The sequence below is a fragment of the Lynx canadensis genome, chromosome B3, assembly GCF_007474595.2.
Source record: "Lynx canadensis isolate LIC74 chromosome B3, mLynCan4.pri.v2, whole genome shotgun sequence".
In the NCBI taxonomy this organism is placed as follows: Eukaryota; Metazoa; Chordata; class Mammalia; order Carnivora; family Felidae; genus Lynx; species Lynx canadensis.
This window is the reverse complement of record NC_044308.2, coordinates 53231707-53255092: the sequence shown is the minus strand read 5'-3', so window position 1 is coordinate 53255092 and position 23386 is coordinate 53231707. Positions and strand designations below refer to the sequence as shown.

Sequence of the window (23386 nt, the reverse complement as noted above, 5' to 3'; positions counted from 1 at the left end):
TTTGAGAATTTGACTTTTTAACTGTAATGAGAAGACTGGAGAATCAATTGAATTTGCCATGTGTTAAGTTTAGAGAATATTAATGAAAAAGACCTTACTGTCTTGAGAAGAAGAAAATCAGTCAATAGTTTTAATACTATGTAGGAAATATAAAATATACACATTATATATATATATTATAGGACTATATATACACATGTATATATGATGTATATATGTATGTATATATGTATATATGATGTATATATACATCATAGGACTATAGAGGAGGGGTACTAAATGTCTTCTGCTTGCAGAAAGGTTGAAGGATGTCTCAGAGAAAGAGAAGGGGAAAAAGAATAGTCTGGAAGACAGTGGTGTGGTCAGGGCAACATTTTCAGACACGGAACTGTTAAAGCACATGCTACACTTGAGAAACTGCAAGTTGTTTAGTATGAACAGAAACAGCAGTTTTCAAAACTAATTTTATACACATAAATATATATCACGTATAATAGATATAAATAAATTTATAATAAACATATATCAGAATCACCTGTGGGGCTTTTTCACTGTGCACCTACCCAGATCTCACTTCAAAAAATTCTGTAGGTGTGTGTCAGCGTAAAGTGATTCTCCGTAAGTACTTGGACATGTAACCAGGACTGCAAACTAACGAGCAAGAGTACAGGCACGCCTGTAGGAGGTAAAGCTACAGAATCAGGGAATACCAAATAGTTAGGAGCCAAATATGCCATGCTAAGAAAGGACACGATTTTACCCAATGACAGTGTGGAAAATGTAAAGCAGAGGAGGATCAGTTTGGTGGAAGAATAGAAGACAGACTAGAAGGGAGATTAAGTGGCACAACTCTAAAAACCTACGCGACAGTAACAACTAAATGTGAACACATACATACCCTACCACCTACAAATTCCAGTCCTAAGTACATGCCCAATAAAAAACAAATACATATGTTTACCAAACAACATGAACAAGACTACTCATAATGGCACTCATGGTTCATAATAATCATACAATGGAAGCTACTGAAATGCCTATCAAATAACAGAATGGATACATTCAATAGATTCATATAAGGAAATACTATATAGTAATGAGAATGTGCAAACTACCACTATACACAAAAATATTGATGAATCTTATAAACATATGTTAGGAGGAAAAAGCCAGACACAGAGTACATACTTTATGATTCCATTTATATATTCCATAAACAAACAGAGACAAAACTATACATGTGTTATTCAGGGGCAGAGGTTAAAACACAAGGACACGAGGAGCTGGAATACTGGCAATATTCTGTTTTGTGACCTGGGTGCTGATTACAGGGGCATAGTTGCTTAGGGAGAATTCACTGAGAGGCTTATCTCTACCTTTTTTGTATGCATGTTATATATACTTCAATAAAAGGTTTAAAAAATGATGAAGTGTGAACTGAAAGCAGCAGAATAATGTATAGTGGAAGATGGAGTCTCAATATTTAAGAAGTAAATACAACAGGACTTTGTGAGTGCAAGGTCAAGGGGGTCAAGAATAACTCCTTCTCAGATTTTACCTAGTAGACTGAAAGAGTATCATTCACTAAAACAGGGTATACAAGGGAAAGAGCAGACTAGGTCACAGGGACGAAGGGGGGTAGGGTGACAGTAAAGATATATCATTCACATGGTGAGTTCATGTATATGTGAAACTACTATATCAAAGAGAAACTAGCTGAACAAAGAACTTTTTACCACCTTGGCTCTTTCAAACACGAAGTCTGAAGTTTCTTAGCTAGAATAATATGGTATTTGCTATAACATAACATCATATATAATCCTCATTTTTTTGCATTAAATCTACCATATGGACTCACCATTTAACGTTCCTTCTTCAGATGGCCTAAAGAAAACACCAAAAAATACAAGTTGTGACACAATCTTTGTTTTGGCTACCATACACTTTGTAAAATTATGATTATTTAATATAATGTGATTAAAGTAATTCTGAGATCCAGATTCACTTTTGTTTGAATATATGCCATTTCCCTTAAAGCCAATGCCAAATTCATATATGGATATAAATATATGTTTAATCTGTACTAAAAATCTCTTTCCAGCTCTTACCTTCTACCTAATATAAATATTTTATTATAGGAAGTATTTTGACCCTAGCATCATCCCTTTGCTGTTGATAAACTACTCTTTTCTCAGCACCCAAAAAGTGCTGACCAACTCCACCTTTCTGGGTACTTCTTTGGCTCAACATTCTGTAAGACAAGGTTCTCTTGTTAGCTGAGTTAACATCAACTTCAAGTACCTATTCTGTATTTACATCCTATGGTTTTGGTTATAAAACACAGTATACTCTGAAGAGATCTGATTACAGTTTGATCTTCCAAGTGCCATACAAGGCCCAGAGCACCCAAAGAACTTGAACACTGCATACCCATGTGGCACCTGGTTTATTTTCTTCTCTATATATTCACATATATAGATGCACAGAAAGCAATAGGGGAAACACTGTGGTTCCTTCTCAAATAGTCCATATCAGAAAGTAACTCTCCCATGCTGTGCTGACTGCTCAGAGCCTGGAGCCTGTTTCCGATTCTCTTCCTGTGTCTCCCTCTCTTCTGCAACACCCACCCCCGCCCCCCCCCCCCAACTCACTTTCTTTCTTTCCTTCAAAAATAAACAAACATAAAAAAAAAAGATGACTTTTTCTTTTGTAAACGTCCTCTGGAATCCTAAAATATAGTAATCATAGCATCGCCATAAATGATAGTATAACTATATAAAATTGTAATTTTAAATTTTTTTTTTTTTTTTTTTTTTTTCAACGTTTATTTATTTTTGGGACAGAGAGAGACAGAGCATGAACGGGGGAGGGGCAGAGAGAGAGGGAGACACAGAATCGGAAACAGGCTCCAGGCTCTGAGCCATCAGCCCAGAGCCCGACGCGGGGCTCGAACTCACGGACCGCGAGATCGTGACCTGGCTGAAGTCGGACGCTTAACCGACTGCGCCACCCAGGCGCCCCTAAAATTGTAATTTTAAATGTATATATTAACTCATAATAAATGAGTTCCCCTAGTCTCTTCTATGTAAAGACAAGAGATGTTAAAATAAATAATCATAACTCACAGATAAAAGAGTGTTTTAAAAGATGGTACAAAGAACAGAAAAAACCCCCAATAACTATGATACTTTTCAGGTTGACAATGAGAAAAGGCTTACTTACATTTCTCTGTTTGATGGTCTATCTTGTAACCAATCCTTTAGTCAAAAACAAACACAAACAAAAATTAAAGAAAAAATCTCTCTAGAAGAAGCATAACTGTTTGTTTAACACTGTTTTGTTTCCCTATAGTCTGAAAAATTAATGTGAAGTCCTTATTTTATACAACTGAACTAAAAAAATAATAAATGGATATAATTACCATAAGACCATTCCACAAGGTAGAATAAAGAATTTCATGAGTGCTATTTCCTACAACATAATTACACTCTGGCTAGTTTCTTTACTTCTGATGACAACTTTATATTCTTATACATTTGTTTCTATGACTCTAAATAGTATGTGCTCATTGAAAAAGAAAAACACAACGAAGTAGAAAGAGTAAAATTAAAATCATGCATACTGTAAACAAATCACTAAAAACATATAAGCATATCTCATTGAAGTCTTTTTCTGTATATGTGCATATTGTTTTTATTCTGTATTTTTTCCATTTAATTATAACTCTATAATTATATTCTCATCCAGTTTAGTAATTCTCTGTTTGGCTGTGCCTAATCTATGTTATTATAACCCCCACTGAGTTATTTTTTATCCTAGATTTTTATCTAATTTTTCAGGACTTTCTGAATAGTATCTTATCTTTTTTCATATTTTTAATACCTTCTCTTTTATGGTTTTAGTCACCTTAATCATATTATTTTATAACTTGTAACCAGTAATTCTACTATCTCAAGTTGGTAGAGGTTTATTAATACTGTTTGTGTAACTTGAATCCCAGAAGTTCTGTAATTTCGCATTGTCAGGTCATCTTCAATGGAACTTACTTTGTGGCAAAATAGTGCAGGGTATGTCCTTCCAAAAAGGAGGAATTGTTACTGTGAAACTGTGTTCACTAACCCCCTTTCCTCACTGAAATAATTGTTTTTTAAAAAATTTTTTTTTTCCAACGTTTATTTTATTTTTGGGACAGAGAGAGACAGAGCATGAACGGGGGAGGGTCAGTGAGAGAGGGAGACACAGAATCGGAAGCAGGCTCCAGGCTCTGAGCTGTCAGCACAGAGCCTGACGCGGGGCTCGAACTCACGGACCGCGAGATCGTGACCTGGCTGAAGTCGGGCGCTTAACCGACTGCGCCACCCAGGCGCCCCTGAAATAATTGTTTTAATAACATGACTTTCCATAATATAATCTATCTCCTTATAGCAGAATGTAAATAAAATGTTCTTGATGATCCAGGATAATTATGAATACTGATTTCTATACTTGACTATAAAGGACCAATTTTTCTACTTTCTCCCAAGTTATTTATCTTGATGCCAGAGTATGCTTTTAAAGAGTATTTGTGGGGAACCTGGGTGGCTCAGTCAGTTAAGTGTCCGACTTCGACTCAGGTCATGATCTCACAGTTTGTGAGTTTGAGCCTTGCATCAGGCTCTGTGCTGACAGCTCGGAGCCTGAAGCCTTCTTCAGATTCTGTATGTTCCTCTCTCTCTGCCCCTCCCCAACTCATGCCCTATCTCTCTCTCAATAATAAATAAACTTTAAAAAAAAAATTTAAAGAGTACTTGTAAAATCAAATACTACCTCAATTGGCTGGGAATGACTACATACAACCAGTTTCAATACAAACAGAGATTCCTACCTTTCTTTTGAATAAATTTTTCTGTAAAATTTCCTAACTATTATGCAGATAGTAATCTCTCTGACATTGGCCACAGCAACACTTTTTTTAGATGCATCTTCTGAGACAAGGGAAATAAAAGCAAAAATAAACTACTGGGACTACATCAGAAAGTTTCTGCACAGTGAAGGAAACAATCAACAAAACTAAAAGGCAACCTACAGAATAGAAGAATATGTTTGCAAAAAACATATCTGATAAAGGGTTAGCATCCAAAATATATAAAGAACTTATACAACTCAATACCCAAACAACAAATAATCCAATTAAAAGATGGGCAAAAGACATAAACAGATTTCTCCAAAGAAGACATCCAGATGGCAAACAGACACATGAAAAGAGGCTCAACATCACTCATCAGGGAAATACAAATCAAACCTACAATGACATAGCACCTCACATCTATAAGAATGGTCAAAATCAAAAACCGAAGAAACAACCAGTGCTGGTGAAGATGTAGAGAAAAAAGAACACTCTTCCACCACTGGTGGGAATGCAAACTGGTATAGCCACCGTGGAAAACAGTTTGGAGGTTCCTCAAAAAGTTAAAAACAGAACTACCCTATGATGCAGTAATTGCACTACTGGGTATCTACCCAAAAATACAAAAACACTAACTCAAAGGAATACATGCACTCCTGTGTTTATTGCAGCATTATTTATAACAGCCAAACAATGGAAGGAGCTCAAGTGTCTAGTGATAGATGAATGCATGAAGAAGATGAGGTATAAATACAAATATAAATATAAATATAAATATAAATATAAAGTATAAGTATAAGTATAAATATAAATATAAAATATAAGTATAAATATAAATATAAATATACCACGGAATATTATTTAGCAATAAAAAAGAACAAAACTGCCACTCTGGAAAACAGTATGGAGGTTCCTCAAAAAATTAAAAATAGAACTACCCTACAACCCAGCAATTGCACTATTAGGTATTTATCCAAGGGATACAGGTGTGCTGTTTCAAAGGGGCACGTGCATCCCAATGTTTATGGCAGCACTATCAACAATAGCCAAAGTATGGAAAGAGCCCAAATGTCCATCAATGGAGGAATGGATAAAGAAGATGTTTTATACACACACACACACACACACACACACACACATATACATACACACACACAATGGAGTACTCAGCAATCAAAAAGAATGAAATCTTGCCATTTGCAACTACGTGGATGGAACTGGAGGGTATTATGCTAACTGAAATTAGTCAGAGAAAGACACATATCTTATGAATTCATGCATATGAGGAATTTAAGACACAGAACAGATGAACACAAGGAAAGGGAAGCAAAAATAATATAAAAACAAGGAGGGGAAGAAAACATAAGAGACTCTTAAATATGGAGAACAGAGGGTTACTGGTGGGGTTGTGGGAGGGGGTGATGGGCTAAATGGGTAAGGGGCATTAAAGAATCCACTCCTGAAATCATTGTTGCACTATATGCTAACTTGGATGTAAAATAAAAAAATAAAATAAAATAAAATAAAATAAAATAAAATAAAATAAAATAAAATAAAATAAAATAAAATAAATAAAATAAAATAAAATAAAATAAAATAAAAAAATAAAACCTTGCCATTTGCAACTACATGGATGGAACTAGAGTGTAGTATGCTAAGTGAAATAAGTCAGTCAAAGAAAGACAAATACCATTATGATTTATTTCACTCATATGTGGAACAAAACAAATGAGCAAAGGAAAAACAAAACAAAGAGAGAGAGAGACAAACCAAGAAACAGATTCAACTATAGAGAACAAACTGATGGTTACCAGACGGAAGGTAGTGGGAGGATAGGGTAACTAGGGGGTGGGGATTAAAGACTACATTTATCATGATGAAAAACATAACATGATAAAAACAAAAAAACATAGACACACATATACATACATACAAACAAATTCTTAACTATTCACACTACAGGAAGAAACTCTTTTCAAAGAATAAATTGCTAATATTCTAAGAATAAATGCACTAATGTCAGTTTTCTAAGGTAAAATTTTTTGAAAGCTAAACAGAACCTCAAATAAAATATCACCATCTTTTTTTAGTTCTTCTTTAATAAATATATATTTTAAAATACACATTTGTTAACTGAAATGTACAAACCGGTAGTAAAGCTGCTTTGGAATCTACTTCATGAGTTTCTTCTGTGGATGGCCTTCTATTGCTAGTTTCCACTTAAAGAAAATTAAAAAAAAAATTAGTTATACAACTAAAATATTTTGATACCAACCAACCAAACACAAAGTGTTTCAACACACAGTGTAACTTTCATAAACTAACTTATCCTCTCCCCAACACTGCTGAACATTAATAGTTAACATGAGGCCCACAGGTCTCTTGGCAGGACACCAAAATTATTCAATTTATTTTTGTAAAAAAGCAGTAAGAAATAAGAGTCTGAAGGAAAAAGTCTTAGTCTTCCTATTTCCAAATTTCTTGTGTATTCATTCTACCATGGATATTTTTTGTGTATGTGTGTACAATCACCATTTTTTTTTAACCATAAAAGGTAGAATAATATATATTTTAGGGTTTTTGTTGTTGGTTTAACTTTAAGCTTGGAGATCTTTCCAATCACAGAAAATTTCTCTATTCTATTTTGATGCTACACTGAACTTCATACTATGGCTGTACAGTAATTGTAGAGAATAACAACCAAACTCCTACTAATGGACATTTGGTATGATTTCAATCTCTTGCCATTCTAACGTTGCAATTAATCATCTTATACATATTAATAGTCTTATACATACACTGTTTTACAATAATGGAAAAAATAGTTCATCTTTTCTGCCACGACTTAAAATGGCATCTCTGTCATATTTTGTTATTTTATCCTAAATAAATTTTAGAATTAAGCCTATTTTTAAAAAGTCAGGATGTTAAATTATTTTTTTAATTAATTTTTTTTTAATGTTTATTCATTTTTGAGAGAGGGAGACAGAGTGCTATCAGGGGTGGGGCACAGAGAGAGGGAGACACAACCTGAAGCAGGCTCCAGGTTCCAAGCTGTTAGCACAGAGGCTTGAACTCATGAACCATGAGATCATGATCTGAGCCGAAGCCGGATGCTTAACTGACTGAACCACCCAGATGCCCCAAGGATGTTAAATTTTAAAGTAACTTATAATTCACAACTTTATGACACAGTAAAGAAAAACCTCAGAATGAATGAATGGTGATGGGAAATCTTAGAATGAAATTTGTATTCTAAGTGTACAGGCCAAAAAAACCAGACTGAAGTACATTAGAAGAGTCTGGGCAAAACTTTTTCTAGATGATGAAACTGATAGCATTACTTATCTGAATATCTTGAAGAAATGTAGCCCAATAGCAGAGAATCTACTGTTGATCTAGCCAAAATTATAACTATATGGTGGGAAAGAATAAATGTGTGTGCATGTGCATGCGTGTGTTTGTGTCTTCTGGGAACAGGAGGAAGAGGAAAAGTTTGATCCTTGTCTTCTTTAGTGGGAGGTTAATAATTATTGTTTAAAACTGAAATATAGGGGCGCCTGGGTGGCGCAGTCGGTTAAGCATCCGACTTCAGCCAGGTCACGATCTCGCGGTCCGTGAGTTCGAGCCCCGCGTCGGGCTCTGGGCTGATGGCTCAGAGCCTGGAGCCTGTTTCCAATTCTGTGTCTCCCTCTCTCTCTGCCCCTCCCCCATTCATGCTCTGTCTCTCTCTGTCCCAAAAATAAATAAACCTTGAAAAAAAAAAATAAAAAAAAAAAAAACAAACTGAAATACAAGGATGCAAAATTAGAAGCGTGTTAACTTCAGAAATAACATCCATGTTACTAAAAATAATTTTTTTTTCTTCTGTCCTAACCATTCTACCATATCTTTTTATTTTATTTTTCAGTGAGAATACTAAACAGGGGCGCCTGGGTGGTTCAGATATCTGACTTTGGCCCAGGTCATGATCTCATGGTTGGTGAGTTTGAGCCCGCGTCGGGCTTTGAGGATAGCTCAGAGCCTGGAGCCTGCTTCGAATTCTGTGTCTCCCTCTCTCTCTGACCCTCCCCTGGCTCATGCTCTCTCTCAAAAAAATAAAATAAATAAAAAAAAATTTTAAAAAGAGGATATTAAATAGGAATGAAAACAGCCAGAATCCTTGCCTTGGTTCCCCATCTGGCTTTCAACATATCATTATGAAAGAGAATATCTGTGATAACTTTCTGTAGATAACCCTTTATTCAGATTAAGGAGACTCTATTCTAACTTTAGGAAGAGTTTTAATCATGAATGGATACTGAATTTCATCAAATGCCTTTTCTGCAGCTACTGAGATGAACAAATGATTTTTCTCCTCTAATCTGTTACTATCATGCATTATATATATATATATATATATATATATATATATATATATATATATATATTCCCCTCCACCCCCAGGTAAGCCCTACACCCAACCCGGGCTTGAACTCACAACCCTGAGATCAAGAGTCACATGCTCTACTGACTGAGCCAGCCAGGTGCCCCTCATCAATTATATTTTTGATGTTAATGTTAAACCAACTTGCACTCCTGGAATATATCCAACGTGATACTGCTGTATACAAAAAGAGAATGAAAGGGGAAATGATGGTGAGGGGGACATGGTAGTGATGTTTTTCTTAAGGAATCTTATAAAGGCTACATGTACATTAATGAAACGTTGACTAATAAATTTATATGCATATATAACCAACTCATAAAAAAGTATGTTATGGAAACATCCCCAGTCCATTTAATTCTCAAGTTAAAAATTGAAGGTGCAGAGCAAAATGTATGGTATGTTACTTTCTGTGTAAAAAATAAAAGGAAAGACTACCGTCACATACTATGTGTGTGAAACTCTACAGGATAAATAAAAATAACAGTGGTTACATACAGGGCTGGAATGAGAGGGAGACTTATTTTCAAAGTGCTTGTATGTGTATGTATTTCAATTTTTGAACCAAATAAATGTATTAACTATTAGAAAAATAAATTTTTTAAAGTTTATTTATTTTTTGAGATACAGTTGAGTGGGGGAGGGGCAGAGAGAGAGGGAGAGAGGAATCCCAAGCAGGCTCCACACCGCCAGCATGGAACCTGATGTGGGGCTCAAACTCATGAACCTAGAGATCATGACCTGAGCTGAACCAAGAGTCAGACATTTAACCAACTGAGCCACCCAAGCACCCCTGTATTACCTATTTTAAAAGTTAAATTAAAAAAATATGTTGACTAAGTGATAATACTGATTAAAATAGATTTATAAAAAGCAAGTCTTTATATTTCATCTTTAGGACTAAACAATTTGTAAAAAATATCAGAATACTAGAATTGTGTGTTTTATTCAAGGTTGCAGCAACAATGACGGACCAGAATCGTCATTCTCTGACTCCCAAAACATTCACTGCTTAGGTGTGCGACATACATAATAATACATTTAAAGCTTAAGTGAATATGTTTGGTAACATAATTCACATAGTCAAAGAACTTACCTTGTTCTGAAGGAAGAGGAATAGAAGTTTTGTGACATTCAGTAAATCCAGCATGAGAACTCACGTGTTTCAAAGTGTTTTCAGAAGGAATATCATTCTGCATATTACACATAAACATAATTTAAAAATAATCAAACTGAATTTCAAATAAATGTTCTAAGTAGTATAAGAGACTCTGTTTCTATTTAGCTCAATATACTTTAATCTACCTAGTCACCAAAGGGTATATTACAGGTTACAGTTAATTTTCTTCAATGACCTTCTCAAAAAACTGCATCAAAATATCCTACTTGCTTATTGTTCATAAATCCATCTGAACGGATCCTTTTTCATAGTAATATGATTTCATTAAAAACTTGGGAGAAAATATTTATCAGTTCACCTAAAAAAGAAAAAGCTATTTTACACTAATATTGATAGATTATAACAATTTGGAAGGTGAAAGAGTAGTTTTTTTGGGAAACCTCAGTAGGTTTCTTATTGATTATATGAGCTGTTCATATAACCAAAGATCTATCTGCTTATTATTTGTCACGTTTCAATTTTTTCCAAATTTGTTTTGACTTATCTATGATTTCCATTTTTTGGTACTTCTATCTTTTCTCATCCTTCGTTTAATATCACCTCTTCCTCATATGTTTAGAAAGCCTTCCTGGTTTTACTGACTTGGCATTACTATTTTCTTAAGTTTATGATTTGAGCTTTTACATTTAAAGCTAGAATTCATCTGGGCTTATGAAGTAACATGAGAACATAAACAGACTTTTCCAAATGTCTACTCGATTATCCAATTTGTATTTACTGACAAGGCATTTCCCTTATCGTCAATTTCTAATCCAACTCTTCTTATTAAATTCTTATTTGTAAACAAGTTACTTTGTAGTCACTAAAATGTTTACCTAAATATTCATGTTTCAACTGTTCTACCTGTGTAATATTTTATAGTCTAATTCTCCCTCATTTTCTTCTTTTTACCTATATATTTTCCCAGAAGAACTAACAAACCGCATTAAAATAATGTGGGGACAACCCAATACATTCACTGTTTTCTCTTTTCAACTATAAACAATTCACACTATTATGCAACTTTAAAATATTTCCAAACCTCTACCACCTCTCAGAAAGAATGAATTTTAAAATGTTACTACCAAAATAAACTATTACTTTCATTTAAAAAATTACTTGTATCTCAAGAAAAGTAAGTTTTTCTACCTTTGATGCTCTGCACTCTTCATATACAGCTGATTTATACAGCCAAGTGAGAAGGCTAACATTTTTTCTGTAGTTACAGAGCAACTCCAATTTCCTTTCTGATTTTAGTTCTTTTGGAACCAGTTCTAGCTATTTATTTGCTTAAGTATTTTCCATCTATGACACAAGTTCTAGTATAGGATTGATGGTGGGCTTCAAGGTATTTGTAAAACTCCATATACCTTAATAGATAAAATTTTGTATATGTCCATTTTTTGGGGAAGAGGGTCTACAGTTTTCATTTGATTTTCAAAGGGGTATACAACCCACAAAAGTTCAAGAACTCAAAGTCTCAGACCATCATGGGCTAGAACTCATTATTCTATTATTACAGTCTGAGTTCTTTTCCTCTAAGTGAATTACTCAAAATTGTTTAATTCAAAACAGCCACAGAAACTTGTAATTTCTTCTTACTTTTACCAGGAAGTTACCTGCACTTCAAAATTTTCAGCGCACTCTTGCTTTAAATTCATTTAAACTCATTGTTAAAAGGCAAAATCTGTGGGGGAAACCTTGCCAGGTACCCTTTCCCATTAAGAAATATCCATTTATCCTAAATGACTTCCTATGTATATCAAGTGCTTCTTTATAGCAAAACGATGCCACCAGAATGTGCTGATGTAATTTTTTTTCAACTGCCATTGTGGTACTTATGAAGACAGTTTAAAAGTTCAGTGAAGGGGCGCCTGGGTGGCGCAGTCGGTTAAGCGTCCGACTTCAGCCAGGTCACGATCTCGCGGTCCGTGAGTTCGAGCCCCGCGTCAGGCTCTGGGCTGATGGCTCGGAGCCTGGAGCCTGTTTCCGATTCTGTGTCTCCCTCTCTCTCTGCCCCTCCCCCGTTCATGCTCTGTCTCTCTCTGTCCCAAAAATAAATAAACGTTGAAAAAAAAAAATTAAAAGTTCAGTGAAATACATATTAGACAATGACAGCCTAAGTCAGAGTAATTGTTACTTAGGATTGAAAGAAACAGATAACTAAAAAAATATTTAGGAAACAAAACAAGTTAGACTTGGCTGTTGATTAGAAGAGAGAGCAGTGCAGTTTTGCTCTCTAAACTAAAATGCTGATGTTATTAAGAGGCAGGAAATACAGAAGAACAAATATATCTGCTGAGCAAGAAGATGATGAATTTGAGTTTCTGACTGCTGAGTTTGACAACTATAAGAGTTCCAACTAGATAGCTCTAACCTTTTACTGTGGTGTCATGTCAATGCTCTAGTCAGAATCTCTCCAAAGATTTACTTTCCCTACATCTCTTCCCAGCCTTCAGTTTTCCTGTCTAAAATCCAAATGTAGATATGGCTATAAAAAAATTCATGCTATTTTCAACTATATAGCTGAGAAATCATATTCTTGGTTTCCTCTTGACTCCTTAATCACTTTACACAATAGTTACTCTAAACCTTCTCTTTCTCAAGTACTCCCTTGTGGTTTCCATTAGTCTTACTGGAAAAACAAATGCCTTAAAAGATTCAACAAACTCCCCAGATTACTTTTTTATTCTCTTTAAGTTTTAAAAAAACTTTGTGTGATTTATATACAATGAAGCACACAGATTCTTAAAGAGTAAGTTAGAGAAAAGTTTTAGCATTCTTTCTCTCCAACCCAAAATATTTGTGTGACAATTCTCTTCTATCAGTCTGTCCTCCCATCTGAAAAAAGTTATACTTTTTATCTTAAGATTATCATCTAAGTGATCGATTTCACTCCATCTAGGTCTTTTTGCTTTTTTAAATTATAATTCCCAGTCAGTTCTTCCTCCCTGTAAGAAACTCAAACATAAAACAAGAGATACAACTTAAAAAAAACCCACTGGTTTCCCTACTGGTTCCTTTCCCTCATTTTAAGACTCTATCATTATGGGTATTTATGAAAGCAACAGTTAAGAAATAACTTTTCACTCACTGTTCTATACATTTAAACAGTTACTCAACAAATATTTATTGAGTATCTTACACCTGCACATAATAAGTGTAGTTAGGTATATTCAGCTTTTTACTGATTGCTAGATTCCTTGACAGACATGGTTATGTTCTAATAAACTTCTGGGCCTGGGAAAGAGTTGAGCTCTGTATTTAGTGAATGAGAAATGTATAGGGAGAAGTATTTAGAAAAAGAGAAATGTTAAATTGGTGTTTTTATGTTCATTAATATAAGTGCAAACTATTTGTATACTTTTCATATTCGATTGTTTCTTCTTTTTAAATGATGTATGATTTAAATATTTGAGATCATCAAGTTGGTGATGGTCTCTGCTAAAACTGCATTTTTATTGGAACGTTTAGTTCTATTTTGAACTAAACCCCCAAATAGCAAAATAAAATTGAATTGTGCTGTAATAAAGATTTACTTACAGATAACATTTCTTTTATTTTGTTTGATGTTTCTTTGAACTTCTGTAAATAATCTATGCTATCTCTGTGTCCTTAAAGAGAAAAAAAAAGATTACAACAAAAATATTTACTTTTTATCAAAATAACGTCATTGCTTAAAGTCTATATAAACAAGTGATTCATATTGCTTTCCAAGTAGTTTTGAGGGCTCTGAAGTTTCCTATAGATCTTTTGATAAATACTAAAAATATCTGTCAAGAAGCTGGAGAAGATGAGCAATTCAGTTTACAGTAACAGCAAAAGCCTAAGGGCCTTCTAAAAGAATCCAACATGTGATATGAATTGCTTGAAATTTAAAAAGAGGGAAGCGATCATTACTACTATTAATAAATATAAAAATACATGGGGTGCTTGGGGGGGCTCAGTTGGTTAAGCATCCAACTCTTGGTTTCGGCTCAGGTCATGATCTCATGGTTCGTGAGTACGAGACCCACATCAGGCTCTGCACTAACAGCACAGAGCCTGCCTGGGATTCTCACTCTCCTTCTCTCTTTGCCGCTTCTCTGCTCTGTCTCTCAAAATAAATAAACTTAAAAAAGAAAGTTAAAAAAAAAAAACTACATATATGTTATACATATATATCCAAACTATATATACACAAATCATATATAAATATACAGATAACTAAATATATCCATCCCAATGGCAATATACTAACAGACTAAAAATGTGCTTTTACAGAATACATTGGGATAGATTTTATGTAGGCAAACCTGTCTCTATAAATCCACAGTAAACTGTATATAACCTAGCAGTAGAGATCAGTATGCTCTGTACCTAGATAACTTACAGGGTTGGCCTCCATGTGGAGATTTTACATGGACATATCATATTCTTTGACCAATCTCAATACATGTTCCACGACTAGGTAAATTTCTAAGCTGGGAAAGCTCAAATAAGTATTAAGACAAGGTTAGGATGCCACCCGATGAAAAAATTCAAACCTGAAGAGACAGAGGACATCACTCATGCCTCAGAACACTCTGGTCATGTCCACAAATGACCCAAGTTATTTTTTTAAGAAATTTTTTAAAAATACTTTAATAATCTAACAGGAAGACTCTTAGAACACTATATTCTCCCAAATGCAAGGAAACGTTAGCTCTATGAAGTGTTCCCTCTTCATCTTTTCCTTCCATATGATACACTGTCAACATTTAAATATGCTTAGGTCTCTCCATCATTAAAAATAAAACAAGTAAGGGGCGCCTGGGTGGCTCAGTCGGTTGAGTGTCTGACTTCAGCTCAGGTCATGATCTCACGGTTTGTGGGTTTAAGCCACACATCAGGCTCTATGCTGACAGCTTGGAGCCTGGAGCCTGCTTCGGATTCTGTGTCTCCCATTCTCTCTGCTCCTCCCCTGCTCACGCTGCCTCTCTCTCTCAAATAAACATTAAAAATAATTAAAAATAAACAAAACAAATAAAAAACCTTACACAAAAACCACATTATGAGTTCTTTCTTTTTATATTTATAGTAAGCTTGTTTTTTTTTTAATCTTCTTTTTTAATGTTTATTTTTTGAAGGAGAGAGACACAGAGCGTGAGCAGGGGACGGGCAGAGAGAGAGGGAGACACAGAATTCGAAGTTGGCTCCAGGCTCTGAGCTGTCAACACAGCCTGACGCGGGGTTCAAACCCACGGGCTGTGAGATCATGACCTGAGCTGAAGTCGGACACTCAACCAACTGAGCCACCCAGGCGCCCTGCCTTAATAGTAAGCTTTTAATTGCCCATCCCATCTGCAGTCTCCCTCTTTACATTTCCTCCTCTCATTCACACTTTATTTCAATATAATCTGGCTTCTGCCTCAACTGCTTCACTGAAACAGATTTCACAAAGGTCATTAATTTATTATTACTGCCAAAACAAATACATTTTCAGTCCTTATTTTACTTCAGCTAGCTGACGTGTTAAGAATGAGTCATTCCTTTCTGAAATGCTCTTCTCTCTGGGTATATAAATGGGTTGACCATAAATCCTCCACTTTCCAAGCAGAGTCCTGGTTTTCCCTATTGCCCTAATGTAATTTACTGTGCCCTGTCACTCTCAAAAGTGTACTGGTTGGGCTGAAAAATTATATGGTCACCCTATTTGTAAGACACTGATCTTTTCCAGTTATTTCTATCTAGCCTCCTCTGTACCTTTCTATTATTCCCCAAATATTTAACATTTATGAATAACTCAGGTTCTGTCAACTAGTTAACTGAATTCAGTAGAAGAGTCTCAAATTCAAAAGAGCCCAAGTAAGTTTTACATACAACTGTTATTATAGTAAATTATAGTAAAAAAACCAATATAGTATTATAGAAGAATGTGCCAATAGAACTATTACAGCTCAATTTCAACCTATTTCCCCGACTTGATTCCTTTTAGAAATTTTTGAACTATACTCTATGAAAAGTAGTCCACTTATCATACAAGTTCATAGTTTTATTAATTAGCTACTTATTTTTATTTCTAAGGTGATAATTGTAATTTTTAATGTTTATTTATATTTGAGAGAGACAGAGCATGAACGGGGGGAAGGGCAGAGAGAGAGGGAGACACAGAATCTGAAGCAGGCTCCAGTCTCCGAGCTGTCAGCACAGAGCCTGATGCGGTTCAAACTCATGAACCGTGAGATCATGACCTGAGCTGAAGTCAGAGGCCCAACCAGCTGAGCCACCCAGGCACCCCAGGTGATAATTAAAAAATAAATAATATTTATATACAAATGTTAGTTTGCCAAACTTACCTACAAATGCTCCAAATTCTACATTATCTCCTTCTGCAGCTTTAGAGCAAACAGTTTCTTGATCTTTGGTTACAGTTTCTGAGTGGCTTTTACAACTTGGCTGGGAAGGTGTACTAACAAAAAATTTGGTTGGTGGGGATGACAGATGTGGTATGCTATTAGATGAACTGCCTAATTTTTGATTTTTACTGAACATTTTTAACATTTCTACCCCATGTGGTCTCTGTCGCAGTTCTGGAGGAGAAATAGCACTTGGGAATAAGGCACCACAAGAGGAACCAGCCTCTGGGAAATTGAATTCTTTTCTCTGGGGTATTACAGGTAAATCCTGACCAAATATGTTACATTGGGTATCTTTTTCATCTTTCATAAAAATATTGCAAAGAAAAGGATTAGTACTTTCAAGACCACCTTGGGGAAGAGAGGAGCTAAGTGTATTTACAACACTATGCTTTTTCCATACAGAAGGTCTTATAGGACCATCATCAATAAGGTTTTGAGCCAAATGTTTGGAAATACTCAATTCTCGTGTGATTTCATTGTGAACTTTGCTAGCTTCTGAAGCTTTCTGGGCAGTGAGTGTTTTTAATGTATCTACAGTCAGGGCTGAAAGATCTTGCAAATGGCCAATTTGAGAATCTAATGACTGTAATGATCTTTTTATATAGTTGACACGATCTCCAACTTCTTTAATTTGAATGCACATCTGCTCCACCCTGTAGGAGAAACACAGGCTTTTTATAAATGTTAAAAATTAATGTTTGAGAGATTCTTTCTGTAATCTCAATAAATGCCAATGGTAAAAAGAAATTTTACATGTACTCACACAAGGTAAGATATAAAATATGATTATTTATTTATAAAAGGCACACTTAATGTTTAAGAAGGATCCACTGCTAATTCTATTATAGTAAAATGTAAGAGTTCATAAAACATTTTTGTTCCATAGGCTATTTATTATGATTTCTGCACATCAAAGTAACACACACACAAATATGTATAAAGCTACATATATAAAGAACTAACATTACCATCTGCTTCCAGAATGTAGCAAAGCTAATGGGAAAAAAAAATGCTTTAAAACAATAAGGATAGTTTCACTTTTCTCCACTGACTCTTCACTGTCCTCTATAACAAGGTCAAAAAATAACAAGAAATTGACTTACACTAAGTATTAGAAGTAAAGAACTGAATTGTCTTCCAATATGTAAAACTATTATTAAGTTTACTTATTTGACAAACATAAATTGAACAATGGGCATGTAGAAGACATAAAAAAAAAACCCACTCGGGGCGCCTGGGTGGCGCAGTCGGTTAAGCGTCCGACTTCAGCCAGGTCACGATCTCGCGGTCCGTGAGTTCGAGCCCCGCGTCGGGCTCTGGGCTGATGGCTCAGAGCCTGGAGCCTGTTTCCGATTCTGTGTCTCCCTCTCTCTCTGCCCCTCCCCCGTTCATGCTCTGTCTCTCTCTGTCCCAAAAATAAATAAACGTTGAAAAAAAAAAAATAAAAAAAAAAAAAAACCCACTCTGACATATCAATTATAATTAAAAAGCTTCTGAACCTTTCAAAAGTGACACGAATTCTCTCTTCACTCCCAGAATGGAATTTGTCATCTTTTTCATTAAAATACATCTCAACACACTGCTCTTCAAAGTCATGTAGTTTCTTTTGATCTTCTTCTGTTAAAAAAAGTTCTAAGCAGGGAAAAGAACAAAAAAATCAATGAAGACTATCAAGATATCAAATTGCAGTCATGGGTCTTATGAATTATTCAGGGTTCATAAGACTATATCCATCATCTATATACTTATTCTCTTTTTACTGTAGTGTTTCTAAAGCAATGGGCAGATATTTCCTTTTTTTTTTTTCTTTAGCAGAATAGTTTCAGGTACCTCATCCTCTTCTGATTTTCATTTTCCTATTAAATACTCTTAACCCTATCTTTCTCTTTATACCTCCCCCTCATTTATCTAGGTAGAGGAATTTAAGAACCAATTTAGTAGAGCAGAAAACCATTGTAAAATTAAAAGCAAGGTTTGGTATGATTAGTCTCATGTAGTATACAGAATAAAAGTATTATTGTTCAGAGCAGCAAAAACGGTTTATAGAACAGCAAATGTTATGGTTTCCATTATCATTTTAATGAAAACAAACAGACATACCACACTCAAAAGGAAGTTTATTACTAAATTCAGTTTTATAGACATTGTAGTATACTCAAAATTCTTTTATGTTCAGACATATTCAACAGAAGTTTTTATAGTAACATTAGCAATTAAGTCTTCTGAACAAAGTTAACACTTAGCCTTCAGTGTAGTACTGATAAGTGATAAAACACAAATATTTGCCTTAATATATTTTACTTACTTGGTCCATCTGAAGTCTTATCTTTTTTTCTTCTTTTACATATGCAGCAAAACAGAGAAACTATATGGCTGAGAATGATAAGTGGTGGAGGCAGAACTGGTTTCTCATGATAAGCCATAATAAAATGATAACGCTGGTACTTCCATACAATATTGGAAATTGCCTTTACTTGTAAATACACATTACTTGAATAACAAAGGAAAAAAAAATAAAACAAAGTTAATCATACTTTAAAGTTTTAAATACTAGATATTTTATTATAATTCCGTTCTAAACAAGGATTCCAAAGAGTACTCTACCATACATAAACTAAAAGGCAAATGAGAAACTGGAAAAAATACATGCAGTAAGTATAAGGCACAAGTTTGATACTATTGAAGGTCTTAATTATAAACTCCCAGAAAAATGAGCAGAAAATATGATCCTAAAATTTTAAAATTATATACAAATGACAAAACCATAAGAAAATAATAATCTTAGTAGAAGCAAAGTAAGCGCAAATAAAAACAATATACTTTTATGTACTATCAAACTAGCAACCATTAAAGATAACAATACCTAGTGTTGGCAGAGATTTGAAGATGCAAGTCTACTTTAGTTTAAATGCAGAAAGTCCTAAAAATGCATATATCAAACAGTTCAACTTTTAGGAAAACATACTTAAGGATGGATAAAAATTTAACCACATGGTTTTTGAGAACAAAAAAATTATAGACAAACTCAACAATGTAACATATTGGTTGAAAAATTAGGCTCTATCATGGAATATCAGATATTCCTGAAACTGGAGTGGGGTGCCTGGGTAGCTTCATCAGTTAAGTGTCCCACTCTTGATTTTAGCTCAGGTCATGATCTAACTGCTTGTGAGTTTAAGTCCCATATCTGGCTTTGCACTGACAGCTCAGAGCCTGCTTGGATTTTCTCTCTTTCTGTCTCTCCCCCGCTCACTGTCTCTCAAAATAAATAAATAAACATTAAAAAAAACTGGAGAGGGGTATTTATTAATGTTGAATAATAGTCATGTTTTGCTTAATTAAAAACAGTATACAAAATATAAGAACATTATTTCTGAACAGAAAAGTATTCACAAATATTCATAAAAAATAACAGAAAGAGGTACACCAAAAAATATAAATGAGATTACTGATGAATTTTCTATTTGCCTTTCTGTTTTATATACTAAATGTGTATTCCTTGGCAACATAGTAAAACTACCAATCAAGGTTAAATTTATAAAAGAACTGCATGTTGATTTGAAAAAGCATGCCTTCCTATTCGTAATTTTCAAAGATAATTTTAATAGTTTAAGCTCTACGAAGTTTTTGTATTTGAAATTTTGTACATATCCTTCAAAATTAAAACTACATATTAAATGATCTCATTAGAATAAGCAACTGCATAAAATTCTTACTTGAAAAATGCAATAAGAAGATTGACCATAATGATATACTGTACAAAGAGGTAGACCGCTTGAAGAAATGGAGTCAACCATGTCCCAGGACCACAGATTTGTGAGATAGTGGAATCATTTGCACACACTTTGGAAAGAAGAAAACAGTTTAGATATAGTATTCACACCAGTAACTATTTTAAATTAGTATTTACATACTTTTCAAGGAAGTTTCGATTATGTAGAAATCTGTTTCAGATTCTAGTAAAAGCTTCTGGGCAAGCAGTTGGAACACAAACTTAAAAATATTCCAACATAGGGGCACCTGAGTGACTCAGTTGATTAAGCGTCCCGCTCTTTTTTTTTTTTTTTTTAATTTTTTTTTTCACGTTTATTTATTTTTGGGACAGAGAGAGACCGAGCATGAATGGGGGAGGGGCAGAGAGAGAGGGAGACACAGAATCGGAAACAGGCTCCAGGCTCTGAGCCATCAGCCCAGAGCCTGACGCGGGGCTCGAACTCACGGACCGCGAGATCGTGACCTGGCTGAAGTCGGACGCTTAACCGACTGCGCCACCCAGGCGCCCCTAAGCGTCCCGCTCTTGATTTCTACTTAGGTCATGATCCCACAGTCCTGAGATGGAGCCCCCCATCAGGTTCTGTGCTGCATGTGGGCCTGCTTAAGACTCTCCCTCCCACTCCTGCCCTTCCCTGGCTTGCGCTCATGTTCTCTCTCTCAGTCTCTTTCTCAAAAAATCCAAAATAGAAAAACTTTGTGAAGGATGTGGGTATCTGTTCTACCACCCTAATCTAGATGAGACGGTATACAGTTGTATTATGTATGCAATTCAAGGCAGGGTTTAGTTCAAGGAATATTAAGTAGAAGAAAATTCCCAGATTTAGCCACACTACAGCATTTCTGTAAGAAAAAATAACAACTATAAAAGGGTATGGTAAACTCATAGTAAATTTACAAACATGAAGATTACTGAGTTTATCTTACTATGTCACAAAAGAAGGTTGAAAGAGTGGTTTAAGTGCCTTTCAAATAGATAATGATTAGATTTTAATTCCTTGGTTTTCATCAACCTCACCAGGAATGTTTCTGAAACCAGAACACAGCTGAATAAAAACAAGGAAGGGAAGGGCTTTAGTACCCACCAGGGTATTAAAAGAATAAAGCAAAATAATTTAAGTAGGGTAAGCATTAGAATTAAATAATCATGAATTAGTGACAAGTTTTATATAAATGCTTATAATTAGCATTTGTTTAGTAATCATTTAAAAATATATACACCACTGAAACACTCAAATGCACAACGTTTTTTTGGTCTTAAAAAGCGTTATGACTCTTGGGGTGCCTGGGTGGCTCAGTCACTTAAGACTCTGACTCTTAATTTCGGCTCAGGTCACTATCTCATGGTTCGTGTGTTTGAGGCCCGACTTGGACTCTGCTGACAGCAAGAGGAGCCTGCTTGGGATCCTCTCTCTGCCCCTCCCATTGCGTGTGTGTGTGCGCACGCGCGCTCTCTCTCTCTCAACATTTTTTTAAAAAAAAGCTTTAGGAATCTATTTCTATTCTATTCACATTAGTTTGACAAAGCAAGTACCCAAGGAAGAGAATGAAGGAGACTAAAAAGCTATATCCAATACTTTATAATACTAAACTAGAACTACATCAGAAAAAAAGCAGAAAATGAAAACCTGAAAAGGGCATTAAACAGGAAAGCATTAAACATAAAATTTGACCAGACTGGTAAAACCTCACAGTTTTAAGCAAAATCTGGTAACAACCATCCTCTAAATAAATAGGTGCCTAGGGAGCAACACAGGTATGGGGTGAGGGAGGAATAAAGATGAGAGAGAGTATAAAAGAGATCAAGAGCAAAACTAACAAAACAAAGATTCTATAAGGCAAAATAAAGATTCTATAATGCAAATGTAGAGGTCTGTAGAACGTCCCTGAAAGCTGGCAGCATCACCCATGTTCACAAGCTATCTAGCCTCATGAGCTAAAACAATTTTAAAAAGTTTATTACCTGTGCAGTTGAATTTTGTAATTCAAGAGTTTATCCACTACCATATTTGGATTAGTTCTAATCCTATTACCCTCACCCCAACTGTTTCGGAGATAAGCAGGATGAAGCCAATGTGAGCTAATGAGTTTGAAAGAACAGGTTCAATAGGGGGCTTCTGGGAAAGGGACATTTTACCCTTAAGGGAACCAAAGAAAACACTCTCTTTCCTCTACTAGTGACAATCTTCCAATCATAAAGGAAACCTGTATGAATCAGACATTGCGATTACAGAGCAGTGGGATAATAAAGAACAAATGTTAACAGCTATGAATTAACAAACTCCAAAGACCACTACCTCTGAATTCTGTGTCACATGAGCTAATATATGTCCTTATTTTGTAAGCCAGGTTAGGCCAGATTTCCATTTATGGCTGAAAAAGTTCTAAAAATACTTTTTTCCAATTAATTTTTGTAGTTCTTTTCCTCCCCCTGGGCTAAACTAATGTATTTTGAGAGGGCTTAGGTTAGTAATATTTTGACTTGTGAAAATATGTAATATTACTGTAATGCAATCTAACTTTAAAACATAAAATAACCAAAAGATGAATTTGTAAACATAAACCCTTACCATCAATTTCATATGCGTAAACTTCACCAAAAATCATCCAGTATGGATGAAAAACTATATCTTTAGCAAGAGTCCAAGAAGGTGCTTCACGAGGATAAAGTATTGCTTTTCTGGGAACACCAAAACTAAGTAATACAAGAGCCATAATCACTACAATGTAGAACATATTGGCTACCTGTTAAAAAATGAACAACG

The 23386-nt window shown here is 34.9% G+C and overlaps 1 protein-coding gene across 2 annotated transcripts in view; it reads right to left on the bottom strand.

The window, feature by feature from the left end:
* Positions 1-23386, bottom strand: part of TRPM7 (transient receptor potential cation channel subfamily M member 7) — a 123779-nt gene that overhangs the window by 16024 nt on the left and 84369 nt on the right. For both annotated transcript variants that reach the window (XM_030318202.2, XM_030318203.2), the window contains exons 22-31: positions 23192-23366; positions 20567-20693; positions 19156-19340; positions 18350-18482; positions 16788-17503; positions 14014-14084; positions 10408-10504; positions 7034-7104; positions 3223-3257; positions 1859-1884 (exon numbers count right to left, since the gene is read on the bottom strand). In XM_030318202.2, coding sequence (XP_030174062.1) covers positions 1859-1884; positions 3223-3257; positions 7034-7104; positions 10408-10504; positions 14014-14084; positions 16788-17503; positions 18350-18482; positions 19156-19340; positions 20567-20693; positions 23192-23366 — 1636 coding nt within the window. The remainder of the gene's footprint in view (positions 1-1858; positions 1885-3222; positions 3258-7033; positions 7105-10407; positions 10505-14013; positions 14085-16787; positions 17504-18349; positions 18483-19155; positions 19341-20566; positions 20694-23191; positions 23367-23386) is intronic.